General features: G+C 38.4%; 2 protein-coding genes across 3 annotated transcripts; both read right to left on the bottom strand.

The window, feature by feature from the left end:
• Nucleotides 1-6: 6 nt before the first annotated feature.
• On the bottom strand, nt 7-14733 carry ldlrad1 (low density lipoprotein receptor class A domain containing 1). Its single transcript, XM_008109412.3, has 6 exons — nt 12324-14733; nt 11626-11680; nt 9964-10107; nt 5620-5757; nt 4466-4594; nt 7-1744 (listed from the first exon to the last, which is right to left on the bottom strand). The coding sequence occupies exons 1-6, from the start codon at nt 12342-12344 to the stop codon at nt 1596-1598; spliced, it is 636 nt and encodes a 211-aa protein (XP_008107619.1). The 5' UTR covers nt 12345-14733; the 3' UTR covers nt 7-1595.
• Nucleotides 14734-15758: 1025 nt separating this feature from the next.
• On the bottom strand, nt 15759-25978 carry tmem59 (transmembrane protein 59). Of its 2 annotated transcripts, none has more exons than XM_008109410.3 (8): nt 25687-25978; nt 22397-22502; nt 20782-20879; nt 20461-20613; nt 20151-20232; nt 19899-19980; nt 18817-18925; nt 15759-16599 (listed from the first exon to the last, which is right to left on the bottom strand). In XM_008109410.3, exons 1-8 carry the CDS (start codon nt 25888-25890, stop codon nt 16447-16449), a joined length of 987 nt encoding a protein of 328 aa, XP_008107617.1. In that variant the 5' UTR covers nt 25891-25978; the 3' UTR covers nt 15759-16446. The 2 variants fall into 2 exon arrangements, with proteins under 2 accessions (XP_008107617.1, XP_003220212.1); XM_003220164.4 differs by having other exon boundaries at nt 19899-19983; nt 25687-25977.
• Between the last annotated feature and the right edge of the window lie 228 nt (nt 25979-26206).

The raw sequence follows: 26206 nt of genomic DNA, 5'->3' as shown, positions 1-26206 counted from the left end.
AACAAATTTATATATTTCAACTAATGACTAATGTAAGTTAAAAGTTTGCAAAATAATCCTACAGTTTTTCATTTTAAATCAACATTTTTCCATCACATAACTAATCTTTAGGATTCATAGTTGTATATGTAAATAGCCTCCATTGTGACTCAAATATTTTCTCAGATATTCCTGTATTTGCCAAGGAACACATGTAGTGTAAAAATCATTATGCAAACACATAATGTAATTACAACGTTGGTTATTGTGATTCTACAACAGTGAGCATAGTTTCTATGTACCATTAATATTTGGATGCTTTTAACATTTGTCAAATACTGTGATGCAAGATTCTTGGCTTACTTCGGTGAGTACTTGCAATACTTGTTTATTGCATTAGCTATACTGAATGGCTCTTTACAACAGACAGAAAGGAATCTGAAACTGGATATAGTTAAAGAGATCAGGTTATTGGATATACAATTTCTAAAGTACTGATTACATTTTATAATATGATTAACTTCTACATAAAAGTATGAAACTCATACAAAGTTATTCTATCTAAGAAGACTAGACCTTAGCTAGAACTAATAAAAAACCATGATTACTGACGTCTTTTAACATTTTATTGGATAGCTATTGTTCTGGCCTTTGTTTCTTTTTGCCTTCCACTTCAATTAACAAGATTTAATCTCTGAATGCAAGACAACATTCGTCAAAATGCATACAAGGATAAAGAAGTTACCAAACATGCTGACGTGGTTTGAACTAAATGTATGCAAACGTTAATCGTTTCCTGAGGCTGGATCTACAATGCTATATAACACAATGCTATAATTCAGAATACAGATTAACTATATAACTGGATTATATGAGTCTACACTGCCATATAATCCAGTTCAATGCAGTTAATCTGCATTCTGAAACTGGATTATATGACAAGTCTTGATCCAGCCTCAGAGAAAATAACAGAGATGAGAGTGTGGAAAGAAGGTTCAACTACAATTGGTACAGGAGGCCCTCAGTCATTTCATAATGTTGAGTATGAATAGATACTAGTAAAGAACCAAAAACTTTCTGAACCTGGAAGCTAAGCAGGGTTGGTCCCGGTTAATACTTGGATGGGAAACTGCCAATGAATACCAGGAGTTGTAGGTCTTATTTCAGAAACTGGCAAAGCCGCATCTGAGTATTCCTTCCCCAATAAAACCCAGTGAAATTCATCCAAAAGTTGACAGGTAAGTTGAAAGTGGGCAAACAAAAACACATAGTTTACATCATCAGAAGTACAGATAGTGTATCTGTCATTTTATTTAGCAAGAGAATTGTGCAGTAAGTTTGTCAGTTATTGCTTGAGTGATGTCTTCTCTCTTGAAGTTAGATGAAAGTCAAGTCCAGATTTCTTTTATTCCAAATTTGATCAATTTGCTGATGTCTTTGAGGTTTATAAATATCTTCCTGAGCTTAAAAGATGACAAATAATTGATCTGGAAGTGCTGTATGTAACACTACATAAAATATCCTCTGCAAAGCTCTAAAATGAATGGTGGTTCCACAATGACAGTACTTGATGATTTGCTCCCATTATCGTGTGAAGGTTTGCTGTCCTTGGCTGCTCACTTTGTGCAGATATATTCATCAGACCAGTCAAAGCAGTGCTGTATGCCATCTCGACAAAGGCTTCTGGGAATGCAGGTACAATACTTATGAAAGACAACCATGGTGCAGCTCCACCACTGAGACCCACAAGGAGGGCAGCTGGCCCCTATAACAAGAGACATGTCAAAGGCTGATCCAATAGGGAAGAGTTTATATTTATGAAGTACCTTCCATAAATATGTAGAAAGGGCAACTCTGGTAGGTGCCATTTTCTAATCCTGACATAAAAAGCAGCACATGCTCAAATCTTCCTTTCAATTATTACAAGTGTCAAAACTATTGCCTATCTTTCTGTCTGGTCACCCTAACTGGCTAGTGCAATTCTAAACTGATATTGCAATGAACTAGAAAAAATGACATTAGAGAAGTACCAAGCCAATTTGGAGATCTGTGATATTCACCATATTTACAATTTCTTGCAAGATGGAGAAGTTGTATGCACCTCTTAGTCTGTAGGTTAGTTGCCACTTCAGCTACTATTACCTGTCTGACCCTCTTATTTGGCAGCAAGACAAAAAAAATTAAAAACCAGGAAAAAGATAGCAAATCCAAAGTATGGCTAGAATTCTGTTGGTAGCTTAGGTGTAAGCATTAATTACTTTTTAGGTGTTGGGCACGGGAAGTATACAATTCCCCTTGTGCAATGCCATGGCTCCTGCGCACAAGAAAGCTCAACTACTAACTGACACTCAGCATATGTTTTTGTACTGTTCAGCTGCTTTGTCTCCTTTGCAAAGAATTAAAACTGCTCCTTAACTGGATGCATAAGGCAGGTGGACAGTACCTAGGTACACTCCTGTAGACAAACACACTGTTGGCCAGTATATTGCTATTTGCTAAAATTTGTCAGGGCATCTTTTGTAATAATGTTTGCTGAAGGCAGCAGACTCCATCTGATCTTGGAAGCTAGACAAGGTAAGCTCTAATTTGTATTTAAATGAAAAACTACCAATGAATAAAAGGTACAGTGTTGGATTTTCAATGCAGATATTGTGGGATTTTCTGTCTTGATATTCTGGGATATAGGGTTGTGTGGAAGTCAATTGGACACAGTATTCCTGGTCAGACCTCGCCTGGAATCACTCTGTATCCAATTCTGGGCACCACAATTTAAAAGAGATATTGACAACCTGGAACGTGTCCAGAGAAGGGCGACTAAAACGATCAAAGATCTGGAGACCATGATTCCCTATGAGGAGCGGCTTAAAGAGCTGGGTATGTTTGGCTTGCAGAAGAGAAGGTTGAGGAGAAACATGATAGCCATGTATAAATATTTGAAAGGATGTCATAGGAAGAGGGAGCAGGCATGTTTTTTGCTGCCCTGGAGACCAGAATTCGGAGCAGTGGGTTCAAATGACAGGAAAGGAGGTTCCACTTGAACATTAGGAAGAACTTCCTGATGTTCAAGCTGCTTTGAGTCCCCTCTGGGGTAGAGAGAGGAGGGCTAGAAATAAAGTAAGTAAATAAATAAGCATAAGAGCTGTTCAGCAGTGGAACTCTCTGCCTCGGAGTGTGGTGGAAGCTCCTTCTTTGGAGGTTTTTAAACAGAGCTTAGATGGCCATCTGTCCAGGGTACTTTGATTGTGCATTTCCTACATGATGGGGTTGGATTAGATGGCCCCTGTGGTGTCTTCCAACTCTATTTTTATGATTCTAAATTTTCACTTTGATCCTACATTTCTTCTTTGAATTTTTCTTTCTTTTATAGTTTTTGAGATGAAAAACATTTTGGGATATTGGTATATTATTTATAAAATATCAAGAATAAAATTTGCTCAAAAACTAGACGTTATATAAGAAATCTAGAAAAGTATTTGAAACAGCCTAAAATGATCCAGGATATATTGGAATGTGGCAGAATCTCCTCTGGAGGTTGTCAAGCACGGGCTGGATAGCTGTCTGTCAGGAGGCTTTGGTTGTGTATTCCTGCCCAGCAGAATAATATACCTAATAATTGTTGATATTTTGGCAAACTATCAGGGGTAGAGTTAGGTTTCAGCAGAGAACAAATCTCTTCTAAAGAGTTCCATGACCAAAAAAGTTTGAAAACCAGTGCTATAGACTATTTTAGAGCAGGGGTCCTCAAACGCTTTAAGCAGAGGGATAGTTAACAGTCCCTCTGACTGTTGGGGGGCCAGACTATAGTTTGGAAAAAAAATGAACACTTTTCTATGCACACTGCACATATCTTATTTGTGCTGCAAAAAAATGAAAGAACAATACAATATTTAAAATGAAGAACAATTTTAATCAACATAAACGTACCAATATTTCAGTGGGAAGCCTGGGCTTCCTTCTGTCTGATGTTATAGTTAATTAGGATTGTTTCAGACTTAGGGAGGCCCTAACTCTAAAGTTAGGAGGACGGGCAAATGACCTTAGAGGGCCGCATCCAGCCCATGGGCCTTAATTTGGGGATTCCTGATTTAGAGGAACGAACAGGCAAAGCTATTTCTGAGTATTCGGTGCTTAAGAAATCCTGATGAGCAATTCATGAGGTTTCCAGGTGACTTAAAGACACATACACACACAATTTATATCGGGACACTTGAGACTAGGAGGATATAACATCATCAGTCTCTCCCAGTCAGGGGAAAAAGAGTTTCAAGCCATGCCACAGAATAAAATTGTTCATCTCAAGAATGTGTGCATATTCGTTACATAGGTTGCAGAGTTGATGTTAAGAAACGCACAAAACAAGTAAATTCTGCTGTATTAAACATAAAAATCCTGCTGGTGCAGAAGAAAAACAACTTGCACGGCTATCAGCCTATCATAAATCATAAGCATCTGTCAGTGATATGCACCTTAAAATGAACAGACTTACAGGTTCCTACTTCATCAGAGCAGTCTCCACAATCATTGATCCCATTGCATCTTTTGTCTGCAGGTATCCAATATCGGGGATTGCCGCAATGAAATATTAAGTAACCTGGAAGATTGTTAGGTAGGTCACCTACCAAAATAAAATAAAACAAAATATGTCATTTTAGCAGGGATGTGCATGAAAGTCTTGTGATTATCCCCTAACGTCCAAACATTTTTCTTATGAGAACACTATGGCAACGTTTATTAGGCAGTCTCACAAAGATATAGATGTTGGAAACAGAGCAGGTCCAAGATAATTTTCAAGTATAGGCGAACAGAAATTTGCCCCCCCCCCCCCCACACACACAAACCAATCACTGAAAAATAAAAGCGTTGGATAAGTGAAAATGTTGGATAATAAGGAGGGATTAAGGAAAGCCTAAATAAAGGACAACACTCAGGGGAAATCCAGACAGGAAGCAATCAGGGATAGCTAACACCTCCCAAAAAAGATTCTCCCAGGCAAGAGGAAGTCAGGCCTTGAAGCCACAGGGCCTTTAAATGCTAATCAAGGTGATTAATTACAACATCCACACCTGCCTCCCAACAGACAAGAGCTCTTTCTCCCAGCCTGGATATTATTCCACAGACAAATAAACCCCATTTGCCTTGCTTCCAATAGACGGTTTCCAGAAGGCCCGCCCGGCCCACTGGAAGGGCTGACACAGGCACCGGAGTGCCTGATGCAGGCTCCAGAAGGCCCAGCGTGGGCTCCGGAAGGCCTGCCCAGCCCACCGGAAGGGCCGACATGGGCTTCCAGAGCCTGCGCTGGCCCTTCCGGAGCCCACGTCGGGCACTTTGGAGCTCGTGTCGGCCCTTCTGGTGGGCCGAGCGGGCCTTCTGGAGCCCGCGTCGGCCCTTCCAGTGGGCCGGGCAGGCCGAAGAAGGCCCGCAAGGCCTGAAGAAGGAGGCGGGGGTGGCGCCATCTTCCCAGGGGCCTCACTGCGCCCCCGGAATGATTGCACCACCAGAGGCCGCTTAAATGGCCTTGCCGGTAGACCGCCTCTGGTTGGAAAAAAAGCCTAGACATTCCAAAGGATAAAAGGTTATTTGAAATAATGAAATCGATGAAGCAAAGATAACTCATGAAACTCAGATTTTTGTGACATTTACTACATAGCGTCTTTTGCTCATCCTCCCCATTTGCACAATGTCTTCTTGTGTCACAGACTTGGCTGGCTGTTATGCAGGTCTCTCGGTTGTCACATAAAAAGCCTGTCTGGTTACTGGTAGTCACACACAAACGATTTACTGAAAAATAAGATCAATATAATAAATTATAAATACTGGCACTGATCAGATTAAGTACATTTCTGTAATTATATTACTGCATATTCAGAAGCTCCGTTGGTGCAATGGGTTAAACTTTTGTACCGGCAGGACTGCTGACCGACAGGTCGGAGGTTTGAATCTGCAAAAAGCAGGTGAGCTCCCTCTGTCAGCTCCAGCTCCCCATGTGGGGACATGAGAGAAGCCTCCCACAAGGATGGTAAAAACATCCTTGTGGGCAGCATCCTTGCAGACTTCCAGTTCTCTCACACCAGAAGCGACTTGCAGTTTCCTAAGTTGCTCCTGACACAAAAAAATCCCCTGTATATTCAAACATCTAATTGCAGATCCACGGCTGATCTTCATGCCTAGTTATATAACAACAACAACAACAACAACAACAACAACAACAACAACAACAACAACAACTTTATTTATACCCCACTCAGGGCGGCTTACACTGGGACAAGCCCAAAACAGTATTACATCAATAAAAACAGTAACACAATAAAATCACCATATAATATGACATCTTACAAAAGTAATTGGGATTACTATCTTAAAACATAGACAGTAATCCCAATCCGTAGTCAAGCACCATAGGCCATTTGCCATTTTAAGGGGAATGGAAATCTGAAAATGCATATTCTTCAGTGACTAGAGATGGGAATGACTAAAGGTAATAAAGTGCATGGAATGGCCAAGGCCTAGGTAAAGCACATGGACAATTAATTATCAGTTATGAGAAGGCACCTGTGAACATCCAAGTTTTCAGATCCTTCTGGAAGGAATCCAGGGTGGGAACTAATCTAATCTCTTTTGGGAGGGAGTTCCAGAGCCTGGGGGCCTCCATCGAGAAGGCCCTCTCTCTCATTCCCACCAACTGCTCTTGAGATGGAGGTGGGATTGAGAGGAGGGCCTCCCCAGCAGATCTTAGAGCCCGTGTGGGTTCATAGGGGAAGATGCATTCACGAAGTTATCATTTTTATAACATTTCAGGTTATTTAAGTTCCACATAGGGGCAGTGTGGGTCCTAACCCTTGGAAGCATGTTGTTGTTATGTGGCTTCAAGTCATTTCCGACCTATGGCGACCATATCACAATGGCTTCTTGGCACTGGTTTCTTGTCCAGAAAAGGTTTTAAATTGCCTTCCACTGTGGCTGAGAGGGTGTGACTTCTCCAAGGTAATCCTATGGGCTTCCATAGCTGAGCGGGGATCCTAATCTTGGTCTCCAGAATAATAAATAAATAATAATACAGTAGAGTCTCACTTACCCAACATAAAGGGGCCGGCAGAACATTGGATAAGCGAAAATGTTGGATAATAAGGAGGGATTAAGGAAAAACCTATTAAACATCAAATTACGTTATGGTTCTAAAATTAAGTGCCAAAACATCATGTTTGAAATCCAAAACATCTGGAAGACCAGAGTTGGGAACACAGTGATATACTGCAGATTAACCGTCTCTAGAATCCCATATTGAGCATAGAGGAATGGCAACACTGGAAAACCCAATTCCTTCCTTCTGATCATGAGCCCCTTTCTCCCATTGATTTGGAAACAAGGCTGAGTTGGAGAGAAGTCTCCAAAGCAGGAGAGCGAGGCTCTGGGTCCACCAAGAGCAGAGAGAGAGAGGAGAGCCATCGCTTTTCCTTTTTCCCTCCTCCCTCCCTCACATACAAATGGCCCCCCAACTGGGCAATTCACTGCCCTTCCCTCCCTTCCCTCTGGAGATGAGCTTTCCTCTTCCTCCCAGTTTTTTCACTCAGGAAAGAGAACCACCCACTCTTGCTCTGGATTGAATGAAGGAGCACCTACCCTGTTTCTCCCAAAATAAGACCCATCATGATTTTTCAGCATTTCTGAGAATGCTTGAAATATAAGCCCTATTTCAAAAATAAGCCCTAGATATAGTTCACTTTAAAAGTCAATATGGAAAAATAAGACATCCCCTGAAAACAAGCCCTAACACATCTTTTGGAGCAAAAAGTAATACAAGACCATGTCTTATTTTGGGGGAGTGTGGGATAAGCGAAGGTCGGATAAGTGAGACTCTACCGTAATACACTTTATTTATATTCCGCTCTGCTCCCAGGAGGGACTCGGAGCAGATTACAGTATCTATAGATCAGACAAAGGCAAACATTCAGTGCCTTATTTACAAACATACAATGAGACACACAACACAAACAAAGGCAAAGACTTCTCTTTTCATTTCTGGCTTTGGAGTCGGTGCTCATCTCCGGCTCTGGGAGGTGCTTTTCTCCATTTTTCTCCATTTTCAATTTGAGAAGCCTGCGTTGTTACCTCCTGGTCATATGTGCAGCAAGATTGCTTGGAGCATCTCTTTACATTTTCCCACCTAGCATGCTTTCAAACTGCTAGATTGACAAGGAGTTAGGGCTGACAGATGAGAGCTCACCCCATCTTGCGGATTCGAACTGTCAATCTTTAGATCATCAGCTCAGCGGCACATGGATTTAACACATTGCGCCACCGTGGCAGTCATTATCCAACATCCACATAAGAGTAAAAGAAACCATTTGAGTTTATTCAATGAAGAAGTGTAATACACAGCTGTACAAAATATTCTGACGATCCTTTAAGGAAGGCTATATGAGTGAATGGTTCATTTTGGCAGCTGCATGATTAATTCTGCTAGATGATATACTTTCTGATCAGAATCAAATGAAAGGAAATGGCTTCAAATGCTCTGAGATTTAATGAAATCAGTCAAACTGACAGCACATCAAAGGAAATGTTTTAATAACCATTAAATTAAATATAGAAGCCCATTGTAAGCTATCTTACTTATGATACATTATTTGATGCAGTGGTTCGGACAGTCTAAATTTGAAATATAACTTTGAGAGTTGATCTATCAATCATAGAAGTATGTTCTATGACTGATTTAGGCATTTGGCTTTGTGAGCATAGAAGGGATATATGTGGCAGCTGGAACTTTTACAATAACCATCTTTTATCTTTTAGACAGAAAGTTCTTTCCCTTCAGTCTAGATATTTCCTTGTGCACTTGAATGCTATCTCTGTTCTTTCTACCATCTACTATGTTTAAACAACCCTTCGCCTTCATTCAAACGACAATGAATTCTGTTAGTAAATGGTTTTGGAATTCCTGGCACAGACGTTTTTGTAGTTTTGATGTGAAGTGGGCATTTATAGGCTGTAAAATTTTACAGTAATTCAATTCTGTGCATGTATGTGTTATCCTCTTGAGATTTGTGTAGTTGTATGCATATGTGTATAATATGTTTTGGTAAATAAAAGACCAGTTTTAAACATCCTGAGATGGGACTCCGCCCATTTTTTATTCCTTTGAAGTTCACTGGATGTTCTCCGTTGTTTACTTTACTTTTTACTAGCTCCTACCTTCCCAAAGTCATAAAAAATATGATATGTCCTCCAAGGTGCCATTTGGACTGGTGCTTGCTCAGTACATAGCTTTCCAGCTACACCTTTCCAAAACAATCTCACAGCTGAACAGAAAATCTGAAACTAACAATCAGAAGTGTACTTCTGGTCATTTCCAGGACCTATTTTCAGGTGATTCGGTATCAAAAATATAACCATGTCAAGGACAAAAATTAACCCCTTATGTCCTCTGCAGGTACCTACAAAATCAGTCCATGGGCAGCTTTCCTTTTAAATATGCAGCAGAAGAGGGCACATAATTACTCAAGTTACAGAGATTTTCCTGAGAGCAAAACTGGACATGGTTGTTGTATGTCTTTCGGGCTGTGTGGCCATGTTCCAGAAGCATTCTCTCCTGAAGTTTCGCCCACATCTATGGCAGGCATCCTCAGAGGTTGTGAGGTAAGGGTAAACTGGACATGATGACAAAATGATGCATATTATGTTATAGTTACACTCTGGTTAACCACTGTAATTCCAGGAACTGGTTTTGCTAGTTCCCCTGATAAACAAGTCCTGGAGATCCAGAAAACCCGATTTTCTTGAAATGCCCAGAGCTCCAGGAAGGAGTTAAGAGGAAGTATGATATTGTTACTGCAACCTTGGATTTAGGCTTCAGTTTCTCATTCTGTCCACACACTTCATATTTCAACAAGCTCAACCTTTGACATATTGAAATAATTGTGACATATTCAAGGCATCGTGTCAATTAGTCCAGTGGGAAATAATACAGTCAACATAATAGTGACTGACCTGCTGTACGTGGGGGGATACCAACTGTGACAATTATTGCAATGGCAGCAATGATAATGGCAAGTATAATAAAACCAATGGCAGATACACAGATGCATCTTCGAGTGCAAAACTTGCAGCAATCTTGTTGGTCACGTATGGTACCTGCCAAGGAGAGAGGCATTAAAGAGCAGCTTCAAATAAAAGCCAGCATTTTACTACAAAATCTACAGCTTTTGCCAACCATTAACTAAACCTTAATTGAAAAAAGTCACTTTGGTTGTTACTAATCCTCAAGGTTATTCCATACAACTATATCACCTATATAGGGGCCGCGGTGGTGCAATGGATTAAACTCTTGTGCTGGCTGAACTGCTGACCTGAAGGTTGGTTGGTTTGAATCTGTTTGATGGGGTGAGCTCCCACCTGTCAGCCCTAGCGTCCCATGTGGGGACATGAGAAGCCTCCCAGCAGAATGGTAACACCTGGGCATCCCCTGGGTAACGTCTCTGTAGACAGCCAATTCTCTCACACCAGAAGCGATTTAAATTCGCTTCTGAAATGATAAAAAAATGCCCAAAGTTTTCTGCTTTTCCCACACTTACCAACCCATTATTAATGTTGGGAAAAAGTTTCAGATAAGTCTAGGAGGTCTTTCATACCATACAGTGAATCCCAAATGTTGGTCATTCAGATGTTTTTAAGTTTAGTTCCCAGAAATCTTAACAGTTGGCCAAGCAGACTAGGGTTTCTGGAACAAAGGCTGGGAATCTATGCATGACACCATTAAAGCACAATGATTCCATTTTAATTGCTGTGACAGTATCCTATGAGATTCTGGGACTTGCAGTTTAAGGACAGGTACAAATTATTATCAGCAAGAGCACAGTAGTACCTAACCATGAAATGGAGATGTGTAGTTAGTTTTCTGGCTGAGAATGATATGTAAACTGTAAATCCCAGGAGTCTTTAAAATCATGGGGGGGGGGGGGGGGGTTAAATGGAATCAGTGCTGTGATACTATGTCATCTGAAGTTGCCCTTAGTTTTATTTATTTTTTTCAACATCAAAAATACGTTAAAAAGTTTCATATTGTCATGATCATAGAGAACAGCTGATATTTTGCAAATCTCATCAGATAGTAACATCAGATGGTGTCATGAGCTGACTCCAGTAAAGCTATCTTTAATCATTCAAGTGTCAAAGTGCAACTAACCTATTTAACCACCAATTTCCTGTTCTGGCAGTTACTGAACAAAATGTCTAGAACAGATCTTTCTGAAATCTGTCTCTTGAGAACTGTTTTTAAGTGCAGTTGCCAAAGATAGAATCCAAGGATCATGGCATGTACAGTGCTGGTCCCTTTCAAATATACAAAATGCTAAATCGAGAATCAGGGATTGTTGAATTCTATAACTACCTGCCTCACATATCTTCCCTGTCTTTAGTTGTTTGAGAATTAAAATTGACATCCTTTTATGAAGCATATAACATGTTGTCATTACCCCAAAACACTGAAAGGCCTTTTCCTGTAAATATTTATATTTCACTTGGGCTGGGAACTGTGAAAGTGCCTGTATTTAACTAGAAAATGTGTGTGCAGTAAAACATAGCAGATGGGCAGAGAGAAATGAAATAGACTCCTTTAGAGGATGAAAAAGGATGTAGATTTCTCCCAATTACCTCTTTTAGTCACGGAGAGAGATTTTTCTGAACCAAGGAAGCTTCCATCAAAATTCTGAAATTAAAACAAAAAAGATACATACCTTATTGAGTAGGGGAAGTCTTCAAGACACTAAGAAATTATTGCATCCTCTGGCCTTTTAAATCAAATATGTTTGGTTGATAGGAGCCCCTGATGGCACAGCATATTAAAGCATGGAGTTGCTGAACTTGCTAACCGAAAGGTCGCAGGTTTGAATTCGGGGAGCGGAGTGAGCACTTGCTGATAGCCCCAGCTTCTGCCAACCTTGCAGTTCAAAAACATGCAAATGTGAATAGATCAATAGGTACTCCAGCGGGAAGGTAACGGTGCTTCATGCAGTCATGCCGGCCACATGACCTTGGAGGTGTCTACGGATAACGCCGGTTCTTCGGCTTAGAAATGGAGATGAGCACCAACCCCCAGAGTCGGACAAGACTAGACTTAGTGTCAGGGGGAAACCTTTACCTTTACCTTACCATATATTTGGTTGATAAACTTTGTTGACTTAAATGCATCCTATTTGCATACTTTCAGCAACATATAAATACCACACAGAGATTAAAATTAATTTAATTCAATCTATTAAAAATTACAGAAGAATGCAGTAAATTTGTGTTTTTATCTGATGTTCAAAGTAATAATTACAAATACCATTTTCAAGAATGAGTGATATTACCTGAGGGTAAGTTCTGGTCATCTTTTTCCAATGAATTACTTCAAGATTATATTAACTCATAGGTAGGAATTAATCTGACTGAGTGTTCATCTCTGTTCAAACTATCTTGCTGCTAATACAGGAAGAGGAACTGACTTTTCCAAGCTGCCTTGTTTTATAAGACCAAACCACTAAATACATTCTTGGGGTAGTGTTACCTGGCTACTAAGAGAAACAGATGTAAGAACAAAAGGGTAATGTTAGACTCAGCCATGCCTAGGAAAAGGAAAGTGATAACAAAAACAAATACCACAGTGTAAGGGTTCTTTGCTTCAGCTGTGTTGCTATAGGTTTAGTCTTCTCTTGAAAGAATACGGCAAGACGCACAGGGGCTGAAGATACCATACATCTTTATTGTTTACTGCCCGCCTATATAGGGCCTTAGCTACAATGTCATAAATCACCCAAAATCTCTGGTGCCTGCCCTTTCGCACATACCATAGAGCCCACCTTCTCACACCTCACAACAACTGACTTTTATAGCCAGTTCATGCATCCTTGCAGCATCCTGTCCTCTTTCGGCCACTGGCCATGTGCTCTATGTCAGTGGGGTTGGGGGGATGGGGATGGGGACACACTGATAGTTGCATGGCATGAGTGATCATGACACACAATCAGCTCACTTGCAGCTTTTACCAGAAATTATGAGGGATCCCTTTGATGGATTGTCAGCTTGCATGTTCCAATAAACCTTTGGGCATAACCACCAATGCCATGCACTGGGGGGGGGGGGGGCGCAGTGGAGGTTCCAGACCAAGCACAATCCAAATACCTCAACGGGGGATCAGGCAGAAGATAACATGGTACATGTTACAATGGCTGTGAAAGCGAAAAGCAGCTCCAACAGGTTGAGAAGCCATTGTAGTCGTGTTAACCATGCCACTGGTTGGGATCCTGCCACTGATACTGGAGGTGATATTACAGCTATTTGTATTAGTAGCCACTGATGTCCCAAAGCAATAGTGGCGGCAACATCAGTGGCTTTATAGATATGGTAGATGGGGAAAATAATGTTGTTTCCGTACCTTAAGACAGTCAATTACTGTTTTTAACTTTAATTCCTTTAGTATAGCAACCAACCTTTTGTATGTTTTTTCTTATAGCCACTAATCTGGATAAGGTTCCATTTTAACTGATACCACAAAGACCCTTTAAATTAAATTAGTCTGCAAATCTTGTTCACAGACATTGACTGATTTTTAATCTTATAATAATTCAGTGTTCATTCGTGGCTTTTTAATTTTAATTTGGACACCCAAAACCACGGCAATTTTAAAAAAATGGAAGTTTGGAAAGGATCCGACTTCTCAAACCACCTTCCTAACCTGGTTAACCAAAAGTTGTTTACTATGAGTTAGGAAATGACTAAGTTTTATAATTTTGTGATCCACACCAACTCCTAAAGCATGGATCTGAACTATTTGACCATATGGCTGTTTCTAGATTGCAATTGCTAGGATTCTTCACTATGATTACGCAGACACTGATGGAATATGATTCTAAATAACATTTGGAGACCAAGAGGATTACCAATCCTGGTGTAAAATGTTGATCATTTAGTGAAGCTCCTCTCAGTTCCCCAGCATTGAGGATGCTGGGGAACTGAGGGAAGCATTTGTAAAACAGCACAACACAGCAATTTAGAAACTAGTAAAACCTTCAGACTGCTGCAAGACACTTGCAGGGGGACAACTTCAGGTGGGAGAGGACGCATAAAATGACACATCAGACCCTATGAGGGATTTCAGAAAAACACATCCATATATTTATTTTGCAATTGAGGTTTCATTTAACAATCTTATCCCACTCAAAAATGCCAAAAATAAGGACAGCTAGTATGAGTTGCATGTTAATGGGGACAAGGTTGAACAAATAGGTACCTTGCTGTATACTAAATTTAGCAAATTAAAACTATTCAATTATCCCAGGTTTAAATTATGGCATCTTGTTGGTTCTGAATGGTTTTGAAGTACTCAAAATGATGTCTTTTGGATAAACTAATCACATGAACACCTCAACTGAAGCAAACATTTAGTATGTTTAGTCCATGTTTGATATTTTGCAGCATTTCAAAAATGCTGTTTTGTTCTTTTTCATCACATCTACTGCCATTTTACACAGTGGAACTTTACTTAGTGTGAACAGATCCAAATGTGATCCTGATGATATCAGTATCTGAACAAGACTTTAGGGTGGAAATGGGCTCACTATAGATTACAGTAAACATTGTGATCACCATGATATGGTGGTCACATCTATTTGATCAACTAAAATTAGGCATGATGGCACATTTCAAAAATTGATAACAGATAACTCTGCTGTCTCCCACTAAAGAGGAGTATGTAAAGCCCTAAAAATGGTTGTCATCCATGATTTGTTATTTAATATGAATGTCAGAATCCAGTAATATTGGTCCCCAAAACAACAGCCACGTATCTTCAGCCTAAAGTATGAAGTCTAGCTTATTTGCAATGCTTAATTCAGTGTTTTTCACAGACAAATCTGTCATGAATATATAGACAGAAACCTGAAAGAATATGAAGCAACAATGGTTGAAATCATTGCATAGTAAAATTACTTTGAAGTAGCATTTGTTTTTTTGTATATTGCACAGTTGTTTATTTATATGTTCAATATGTAGTGACATTTAGAGACAGCAGAATGTTATTCAGATTTCACTGGCTTGCCCTTTCACCTCAGAATCACAATAGTTGTTTTTATATGTTCTGTAACTTAAAACATAGTAAGGTTCAACAGACTAAAGGTATTAAGCCTTCCTAGTATTTTTTAGCTGTTAATAAGTAGCTATCAAACATTTCAGAAGTCCTTATGAATAAGACTCAACAAATTCCCAATGCAATATATTTTAATGTATAGAATTACATCAAAAACAAATAAAGGAACTTGAAAGCTCCTTTTTCCAATTAGTAATTTAGAGTTGTTATCGGACAAGAAGTACATTTAATTGCAAATCTCATCTTCGTGGTTTATTTTAACTGGGCACTTTAAAGTCATAAACCAGGAACAATCAACATAAATAGTGGCTTGGTTATTTCATAGTGGAAAATCCTGGGTTATTATTACTCAAACAATCTGCAGCATGCTTTGGGTTTATCTACTTTTCGATTTTCTTTTTAAAATCAAAGGGAGAGATTGAAATTTACCAGGTTTCTGTAACAGTTCTCAAGGAACTGAATTTGTTTCAAACATGGTTGATATAAACAAGTTTCTTCTCACTAGCCAGTTTATTAATCGAGGGTATGCTGATTAATTTAAAATAGAAAGCAAGAGCTTTTTACTTCCAACTCTGGTGAGCAAGTGATCAAAAAGGGAAGAAGTGTGTGAGCCTGAGACTTGCTATGGTTCTTTTCATGTCAAATAATACACCAATTAAAGTCGAATTCTAGACCATATTTAATTTGTTAGTCACGTTGTTTCTTTAGGAACCAATTTTCTCAAAAACAGCAGATGTAAAGCTGGGAAAGCTTAAGGCAAACAATACAATCTAAATTTAAACAGCTGTTTCAAAACACAACACAGAAGAGGTGCCTTAATATATAGACATGTTAAGTAAGTTTTATTGCTGACTGCTAGTACTTCAGTGGCAGAAATTGGCATGAAGTTAGAACAGGAACATATTCTTATTTCTGGAAAAGAGCCATCCAAAGTACTAAAGGTACTCAAATGAGTTCTGCATGTTAGTTTATCCACAGCTGAAAACAACTTAAAAAGACATCTTCTATTACCAAACATTCCTTACAGGTTTTGAAACATATTCCAAATATACATTCCAATAGGCGTTCTTAATATGAAAATACCCACAACCTCAATTTATAGACAATATTTATGATCCTATGGTAAGCAAATAAAAGGATGCAGACTAACGTAAATGCACTATAAACCTCATCTGACCAACTCTAGTGGAAAAGACTGAATTCCATGGCAGTACAACCTTTCGTTATTGATTCTGTGACTTTATTTTAATCTAAACAATGAAACCACCTGCTCCCTCAGGCCCTTTCACTGGGAAAAAAATCTCCAGAGTTAACGATGTCAATCAGATGAACAAATTCATTTTTAAAAACTATATTGATGACTGAGCCAAGTTGACTTTTGTAGGTAGAGGTCCTGCTTCTTGTTCATCAGCCTTACATTTAACCACCATGAGTGCAGAAGTAGGGTATCGGTTCAGTTTTTGTTCGTTCATATATTCTAAATCTCCATAGATACTCAGCTTCTAGAACAACAAAATAAATATTATTAGATGTGAGCAATTTCAGACATTACTTTTACTCCTATATGTTTTGTTGCATACATATTAAAACTATAATCCTACACATGCATAAGAGAATATGTCCTGTCATACTCGGAGGAAATTACTTTTGAGTAAACATGTCAAAAACAGGAGCACATGTTTAGTGTTGGGAGGTAATTTCCAAAAAGCATTTAAAATGGTAAAGCAACAAAAGGATCAGTTTCATACGCTTCTAGAACCAGCTGTAGAGTGACTGGGATTAAGTAATTCAGAAGCAGATTCAAGTTTTCAAAGTTATATACTTTACTCAAAGAACTCAAAGCAGAGGGAGCCAGCCGGGAAGACAGTTCCATCTTGTCTCCTTTGGCATCAGCTGATGGCCCCACTCCCATCACCAACTGATGCTCTGGGGCCAGAGCAGAGGGAGCCAGTTGGGAAGAGAGTTCCATCTTGTCTCCTTTGGAATCAGCTGGAGGATGATGAGGCCCTTCCCTCTAGTGACATGCTAATTTTATATATATATATATATATATATATATATATATATATATATATATATATAATTTACAATAATATATACAATAATATAATATATTGTATATACATATATTGATAATATTATAATGTATTACGATATAATACTGATAATAATATAATATAATAATATTAATTATATATGATATAATAAATGTAATATTACTAATATTACAATTTAATGATATAGTACAGTATAGTAATTTAATACTACTATTGTACTATGCTAATAATATAATGTATTGTATGTAAATATTATTTGTAAGCCGCTCTGAGTCCCCTTAGGGGTGAGAAGGGCTGGATATAAATGTAATAAATAAATAAATAAATAAATAAATAAATAAACTACATGACGAGGTAGGAAAAATAACATAGGGCCTAGCTATCTAACTAGCTAACTCACAGTAGACAACTTATTTCTCTCCATGTTCACAGGAGAAGAACAAAATGTAAGACTCAGGGGCTTGCCATGTGCTCTGAAAAAGATGTGTCCCTGGGATGTATTAGGCCCCTTCTACACAGCTTCATAAAATCCACATAATCTACTTTGAAGTGGATTATATGGCAGTGTAGACTAAGGGCCCTTCCAGACAGGCCCTATATCCCAGGATATGATCCTAGGTTTTCTGCTTTAAACTGGACTATATGATAATCTGGGATAAACAGAACACCTGGATTATAGGGCAGTGTAGACTCGGATAATCCAGTTCAAAGCAAATATTATGGATTATCTGCCATGATATTCTGGGTTATATGGCTGTGTAGAAGTGCCTCAGTCTAACCAGCAAGGTAATAAGGAGGAGAGAAAGGAAGACAGGCAGACAGAAGCCAATAGGGGAAAGGCTTTCCCTGCCAACTAACCCATCTGCCCATCTAAGGCCCCTTCTACACTGCTCTATATCTCAGGATCTGATCCCAGATTATCTGTTTTAAACTAGATTACATAAATCTCCATTGCCAGATAATCTGGGATAAGAAGATAATCTTGGATCAAATCCTGGGATATAGGGGCAATGTGGAAGAGGTGTAAGTCCTTGATAAGAACTACAATCTTGTTTCAGGATATGGCTAAGTTCTAAACTTTAGTTCAATGACAAACTCATGGGAAAGGGATAAAATTATGAAAGTTGGCCTTCAGAAATGAAATAACTGCATGCTGTAAATACATTTCTATATAAATGTCTTAACACAGTTTATTTCTGCATCAGTCAAAAATAATAAAGTCTCTTATAATACTAGAACAGACTTTGGACACAGCATTCCTGGCTATTTAGATGGTCATCATAATTTCCTAATGACTGTATATAGCCTCCCAAAATGTCATGCTAAATGTTTTAATCTAATCAAACAAAGCAATACATATGTGTGTTATGTAATGTATGGGTCACTCCCTAATGATTGCTGTATTCAATTTGTTCAGAATATTCTGAATTGGTGTACAGGAAACCCACCTCCTGAATAAGCCATTTCTCAAGAGTTTAGCTATGAACATCTTCCTACTAAATGAAATCAATTATTCAGTTTTGCATTGCTATTTATAGTCTAACAGCAAGATTAGGAGACTATATCTTTTCTGCCAAGAAACATCTTGATCCTTTCTCAAAACCATGGCATATCAGTGAATATAATGAAGTAGGATGTCTGCTATTTTGGAATTAACCTTACCTCAGATGGAACATACTGTTCCACAGCAGTAGTAACAGTTGCACAACAAATCCAGAGCAACACCAGGACAGAGAGGAGAAGGGTGGTTGTTAATATCCAACCAGAATTTCTGTAACATAAGGAAATAGGATGTTTATGTCTATTTCTATGAAAGTGAGCCTGAAGCATACAGAAATTATATTTCTCTGTCTCTAAAACCTTCCTACAACTATCCATATTGAGTAGCATTTTAAAAACAAATCTAAATCAATTGCCTTACATTTCAGAAAAGAAACTAGATAAAAAGCCTAAACTCCCATAATTTGCTCAAGTAAAATAGTCAATGAACCGCTGACATCAGAATGAACTAACAAAGAAGTATTGTGTCTGTATGATCTCCCTACCGTCTACCATCTTTCAATATGCCTGAATGAAAATCGGAAAATTTCGGCTAAACATACCTTCCCATTTTATCCAAATTAGGAAAAGATGGCTATTGGTTTTGTGATCTTAAAGCTAACTTTTAAAGCATGGCTATAATTTTGTTTTAAAACCTTGCTCTTTTAAGCAATAAACACATTACATCTCATCAGAATACCAGAATTAGCACTTTGTATTCTCAAATTAACTGACAAAGTTCTATATGGACCAATAGTTTTCCTTAGATTTGGCTTTATAATAATAAAACCACAATATTACAGAATTGGTTGGGTTTGGAAACAATGCTTTGTACTTTTGGTATGAAAGCTGTGTTAATGAATAAAGAACAGGATGGGATACTATGATGGAGTCATGTAGTTTTAATATAACATATTAGTTACAGCACAGTCAGATGGCTAATTTAATAAATGTTTTGTTAAAATCTTATTAAATGCAGGATAGAGCATGACCACTGTGCTGGGGGGTTTACTTCCACATGGCAAACCATTACAGAATTAAATAAATTTAATCTCTTTCAGAAATTGCTTAATAAGCTAAGATATACAGATACTATTTATTTATTTATTTATTTATTTATCGTATCAGAAGCAAAACAGAGGTACAGCTGTAACACAAACAAAGTTAAAAACTTGGCATTATAATAAATGTCCTTTGGTACATACACTGAAATACATTTGAAGAAGCCATCACTTTCATCATCGTCAAAGAATCCTTTGTGATTCTGTGGACTTCCTGGTGGCAGATCTACTGAAAAAGAATAGTATGTTTTTGGTGAGTTTGCACATTTGGAGTGGGGGAGTATTCAAGGGACTGGGGATACAAAACAGCCTGGGGGGGGGGTACACTCTGTCTACCATAGCTTTAAGTTTTAGTTAATGGTATTTATTACTATAAAGCTTTTTCAGATAACTTACGAGCTGCTTTGTTAAGTGATGATTCTTTTAAATTCAGATTTTCCTGATCAGAGCTTTCTACATACTGAACTTGTGGCTTTGCCTGGAAGAGGAAGGTCAGAAGAAGAAATATTTAAATTACTATAAAATAAAACACTGATCATCATTTAAATGGCACTTTAAAATGGACACACATATTATACCCTAAACTCAGATTTAAGAAAGCAACGTTTCCAAATATACCACATGGACCTAGACACAGTATTTAGGTTTATAAAAGAATCATCCCTTCCTCTTCCTTGTTTGAAAGTTGCACTAGATTAGCAAGTACCTGAAATATTAATATTTTGCCATCATCAGCCTGAAGATAGAAGGTCCATGAGGAGGTGATGAAGCTGTGGGCTGTTTCCATCATATCACTCCAGAATGATCTCACAAATGTCAGAGGAAATAGAAGATGCATTCGGGGCATCAAGGACATCAGCTGCAAATAGTTTGAGGTTTTTAAAAATTGCTTTTAAGATTAATATATAGTACATGGCAGTAACAAAACCAAACAAACTAGGTGACAGACTTCTTTGTTACAAAATATGAATTGAGAAAATAGAAATATAGTGACAGAGATTAATTTTAACAGCAAGCTGGTACTTACTTGCTCTCTCCTCAGTTCAGCATATGGTAACTGATTCTGGCATCCAAGATGGCAAGCATACTGTTCATCAGACTGAGAGGTATATGCCTCAGAACAAGCTGTAAAAGAACAGGCATTCCCTCAGTTCTAAAGGCCATACATTTCATCATGTTATTGTTGGAGCCAGGTTGTGACACTATTACACTAATAGAACATGCCAAACCAAAATTGTATTTTGAACTACAGTACTTCTAAACAGGATTAATAGTTCTTTAAAAAACAGAACTGAGTAACAGAAATACTAAAAAACAAAAAAACAAAAAACAAAAAATGACTAACAATCCATTCATGTTCAGTTCCAGTTTTGCCACTGGGATGCAACTTCTCATAGCTGCAGTTTTGAACACTGTAGAAAGAGGCAAATAAAATAATACTTCTGTAAAGGTATCCTTAGAAACTAAGATGGGAGCCAACCTATGAATACCAGGTGCAGTACACTCTATTTCAGAGGAGGAACTGGCAAAACTACTTCTGGGTATTCCTTGCCTAAGAAAACCCAATGAAATCCAGGAAGTCACCATAAATCCACAGGTGACTTGAAAGCATATATGCCTACACATCCTTATATTCTTTTCCTTGGGAGTGAGCACTACTAGATTCAGTAGGCTTTATGCCTGAGTAAACTATAAAACTATATTACAGAAACCAGTTTGACTAGAACAGAATGTATTATGTGCTTGAGAGATATTGTGTAGGTTTATTTTATCCTTTTAAAATCATCTTTATATTCCTGTTCATGTAGTTTCCCTATTAGGTTAGACCCACTTTTTATACCAATTACTATAAAGTTGTGACTCCTCAATTAGTACCTCAAGCAACATTGCAGTATCCAAGGGGCCAGCAGTTTCATATACCCCCCACCCGCCATCCACGGCTCTCTACCTCTCCTGATTTATTTATTTATTTAAATTAGCTTTGGCTTGGATAGTAAAGTTCCAGGAACCAAATCTTCTTTATACAGGATAACCTCCTTATCTTGGGATTAAATTTGATGCCTCTTCATTGCAAAGTTTAATATGCAGTTTTAATTGCTCAAAATATGATACAATTTAATTCTCATTGTTTTTAGAGTCTATCCCTAGAAATACTGAAACACTGATACAGAAACTGTTTTATTGTAAATTTTATCAGGTTAGATGAAACTGAGCCACCAATACTGACATGTCTTCTAGGTCATTTGGATAAGTCATTAACTTCAATATAATAGAATGCAACACTCAAAGGTAAGCCATCTAGCAATCTTGTGATATAGGGCAGGAAGTAATATTTCAATAAATACTATTTCAAAATGTGATTTCAAAAACTAGCCAAAGAGGCAAGCAAACTGCTCAGTATAAAATTTGTCTTTGTTTAACTGTTTTGTTGGTTTTGTGACTAGATGTTATGTAGCTCCCTTCTGTTGTTGTTAATTTCTAAGTGCGAGACAGTGTTTAGGATTCAAACCCAATCTCCACATTTGTTTTAAGTTTATGGATGAAGTTACATTTCCTTTGTTAATGGACATGATAGCAGCAATTTTGTAGTCATGTCCACTACAGTAGAGGGCCACTTTTATGGACTGAAAAAGACATCTTACCAGAATCGCATTCCAACTTGGTTTGATTCAAGTCAATCCCATCATCTGCAAACTGGCAAATGGAGAACAGCCTGCAACCCCTTTGACATGCATAGAGCTCTTCTTCCTTAAATACCAACAAGTCAGAATCACTATTTATATCATCTTATTAAGATAAACACTTATCTAAACAATTTACAGCCCAAAACCATAGACAGACAATGTGCTGCATAGTTTCAACCTCTAAGATGCAAACAGAGCACCAGTCTTGAAATATTATTTAAAACCCTCAATTTACTACCTCATGATTCTGAGCTAATATTTAAAGTTTTAAGTTGCCTTATCTAAGGGGTGTACCCCCATGGCTATCCATAATGAACTAGAATGGCAGCTTTGGAACAGTCTGGGTAGAGCCGGTCATTTCGGAACACCATTCTACTATTGGCTTGATGTGGGGATACAGGACCCACATAAGCAAAAATTACTGGATAGGTATCTGTTACAGATCACATATTGCATCAATTGCCTTCCAATAAATGTATGCCAATGTTCAGTACTAAACAAGTCTTGAGGATGATCGGAACTGTTTTCAGTTTGGATGAAACAATTGTGTTTGGATGAAACTACAAGGAATTTGTGAATTGATGTCTACTTTGTAAAATACACTTGCATGTAACTAACAAAGTAGATCACAATTCACAAAAATAAATTTTGCAGATATGACTGGAAACTGCTGCTCAACCTTACAGTTTCTGGGTTGTAGTTCCATTGTCATATGATTTCACTTGTTATACATTATCAACATAAAGCTGTAGGAGGTTATTGCAAATACCAAATATGACATCTTACATAATTTTCCCATCAAATTCTAGGAATGCCCTGGTGATCATAAACTGCTGGTCAAGGCATGAAAAATAATGTAGCTTCTTGAGACAATGCAAGTGGCTTGTTGAGCCACAGTTCTCAACTGCTGAAGATCACACCTTTCTAGAAAGCTTATGTTTTTGGTTCTTGCTTCCAGTAGGACAGTGGTTCTCAACCTTTGGGCCTCCAGGTGTTTTGGACTTAAATTTCCAGAAAACCCAGCCGGCTTACCAGCAGTTAAGGACTGTAGGAGCTAAAGTCCAAAACACCTGGAGGCCCTAAGGTTGGGAACCATTGCAGTAGGATGTAAATACTTTAAAAAAAAATTAGAAAAGTGGGACACCACTACTTATTGTTTCTCTTGGTGGTTATATTTGAAAAAAATCTGTTTTGCTTTGTGGTTTTAATTATTATGAATGACTTTATTATGATATTTTTTCATTTGGCTATATTCTAAACAACTACTTTTGTGAGCATCAACATATATACTGTACTGTATACACATACACACATTTCTGTTAACTCTACTGAAATGTTTAAAGATAAATATTTATATAATTCTTCACAAAATTTTTCCTTCGAAAAGGAAAAAGTCAAGAACACCTTCACCCATGAAATGTTGTGGGTTTTAAATGGAAAACTGTATTGTTTTTAATGTAATAACCTGCATTGAGTCTCGTTGAAGAGAGGACAGTGGGAAAAATTTATATAATAATTATTAATATAAATAATAAGTACATAATCAATAGTAAGCCGCTTTGAGTCTCATTGAAGAGAGAAAAACGGAATATAAATATATGAATAATAAATAGTATTGTAAGCTGCTTTGAGTATTGCTGAAGAGAAATGTAAAACAGAAATAAACATAATAAATAATACAGAGTGTTGTAAGCCACTTTGAGTATTGTTTCAGAAAGAAAATTGAATATAAATATAAGAATATTAACACAATGTAACATATTTTTTGTCTCTGGGTTATAAATCTCATTTCTTAAATGGTTCTATCATAAAAACATGGAAAAGGTTTATTAAAGTACAAAAAACTTGTTTCTACATTCTGCACAAAAGGTTAAAATGGCACATTGAAAGACAGCCACAAAAAAGAAGTTTGTGGAGGAGAACAACTACATTCAAAGTAGTTTCCTAGGTACAGTTCTGTTCAATGTTTTTATTAATGACTTGGATGAAAGCTTAGAGACTGTGCTTATCAAGCTTTCAGATGACACCAAATTATTAGGGATAGCAAATACTCCAGAGGGCAGGGTCAGAATTAAAAATGATCTTAACAGATTAGAGAGCTCATCGGCCAAAACTAACAAAATGAATTTCAACAAGGACAAATGTAAGATATTAAACTTAGGCTGAAAAAATGAAATGCAAAGATGCAAAATAAGTGTTGCCTGGCTTGACAACAGTCTATGTGATAAAGATCTTGGAGTCTTCGTGGACAACAAATTGTAAATGAGCCAAAAGTGTGATGAAGCAACTAAAAAAGGCAATGGGATTTTGGGCTGAATCCAAAGGAGTATAGTGTCTAGACTGAGGGAAGTCATGGTGCCTTTGTATTCTGCTTTGGTCAGACCTCACCTGGAATACAGTTTGAGAGAAGTTGACAAGCTGGATGGTGTCCAGAGGAGGGCAACTACAATGAGCAAACGTCTGGAGACCATGAGCTATGAGGAGCGTCTTAAAGAACTGGTTAGCCTGCAGAAGAGAAGGTTGAGAGGAAACATGCTAGCCATGTATAAATATGTGAAAGAGTGTCATATGGAAGAGGGCGCAGGCTTGTTTTCAGCTGCCCTTGAAAACTAGGACTAGGAGCAATGGGTTCAAATGACAGGAAAGGAGATTATATTTGAACGTTAAGAAGAACTTCCTGACCGTAGGAGCTGTTCAACAGTGAAACTCTCTGCCTCAGAGTGCAGTGAATGCTCCTTCCTTGGAAACTCTTAAGCAGATGCTGGATGTCCACCTGTCAGGTGTACTTTGGTTGTGTTTTTCCTGCACTGCAGAGGTTGAAATAGATGGCCCATGTGGCTCTATTATTCTGTGATTCTAAGTACTGCACAATTAAACAGGAAAGAAGACTTTCAAAACAGGAACAAGAAATGTTTCAAAATTTGTTACATTGCGAATAGTGTTGAAAGCCTCCATGGGTCTCATTTAAGAGAGGACAGTAGGTTATAAGGAACAACAATAAACATAGAGCAGCCATGGGCAAACTTGGGCCCTCCAGGTGTTTTGGACTTCAAGTCCCACCATTCCGAACAGCCTCAGGCCCCTTCCTTTTTACCCCTCAACCGCTTTAGGGGCTGAGAGGTAAAAAGAAAGGGGGCTGAGCCAGATAGGAATGGTGGGAGTTGTAGTCCAAAACACCTAGAGGGCCCAAATTTGTCCATGGCTGCTCTAGAGTAAGCCGCTCTGCGCGAGGCCCGGGCCGCTTGTACCTTGGGGTAAGTATGGAGCGGGTAGGTGTCCTGGCAGGTGCGCTGGCAGGACGCCGTGTTCCCCAGCGCGGGCTCAAAGGCCTCCGACAGCGAGAGTGGGGCGGGCTCCGCCTCGGCCCCCCAAGCCCCCTCGCAGCCCAGGAAGAAGGAGAGCAGGAAGAGGAAGGGCCCCAGTCCCAAACGGCTCCGCCGCGCCCCCGCCATTTTGTCTCCAAGCCACAGCCAGGCGGTTGTTTATTTTTTGCCAACCGCTCTGCGCGAGCTTCCGTCTTCCGGTTCCGCGCCCCTCCCCCCAAACGCGCATAGAATTAAATATAGACTCATATCGGGCAAGTGACTTGTGAGTCTCTTGTTTTTTTGATGTTATTCCTCAGGAAACAATTGGGTTTGTATTTTAAAAACGTCACCTAATGGGACTTCCTCCCACACAGGGATTCAGACTGTAAATGGAAATAATGGGTTGATAGCAAAGGGAAATTTTGAAATGCTTTCCACTAGGAAATTCTTAATTAGAAGGCCT

Source organism: Anolis carolinensis, chromosome 4, assembly GCF_035594765.1.
Source record: "Anolis carolinensis isolate JA03-04 chromosome 4, rAnoCar3.1.pri, whole genome shotgun sequence".
NCBI lineage: Eukaryota > Metazoa > Chordata > Lepidosauria > Squamata > Dactyloidae > Anolis > Anolis carolinensis.
Note: the sequence above shows the minus strand (reverse complement) of the source record. Positions and strands in the feature narration are given on the sequence as shown.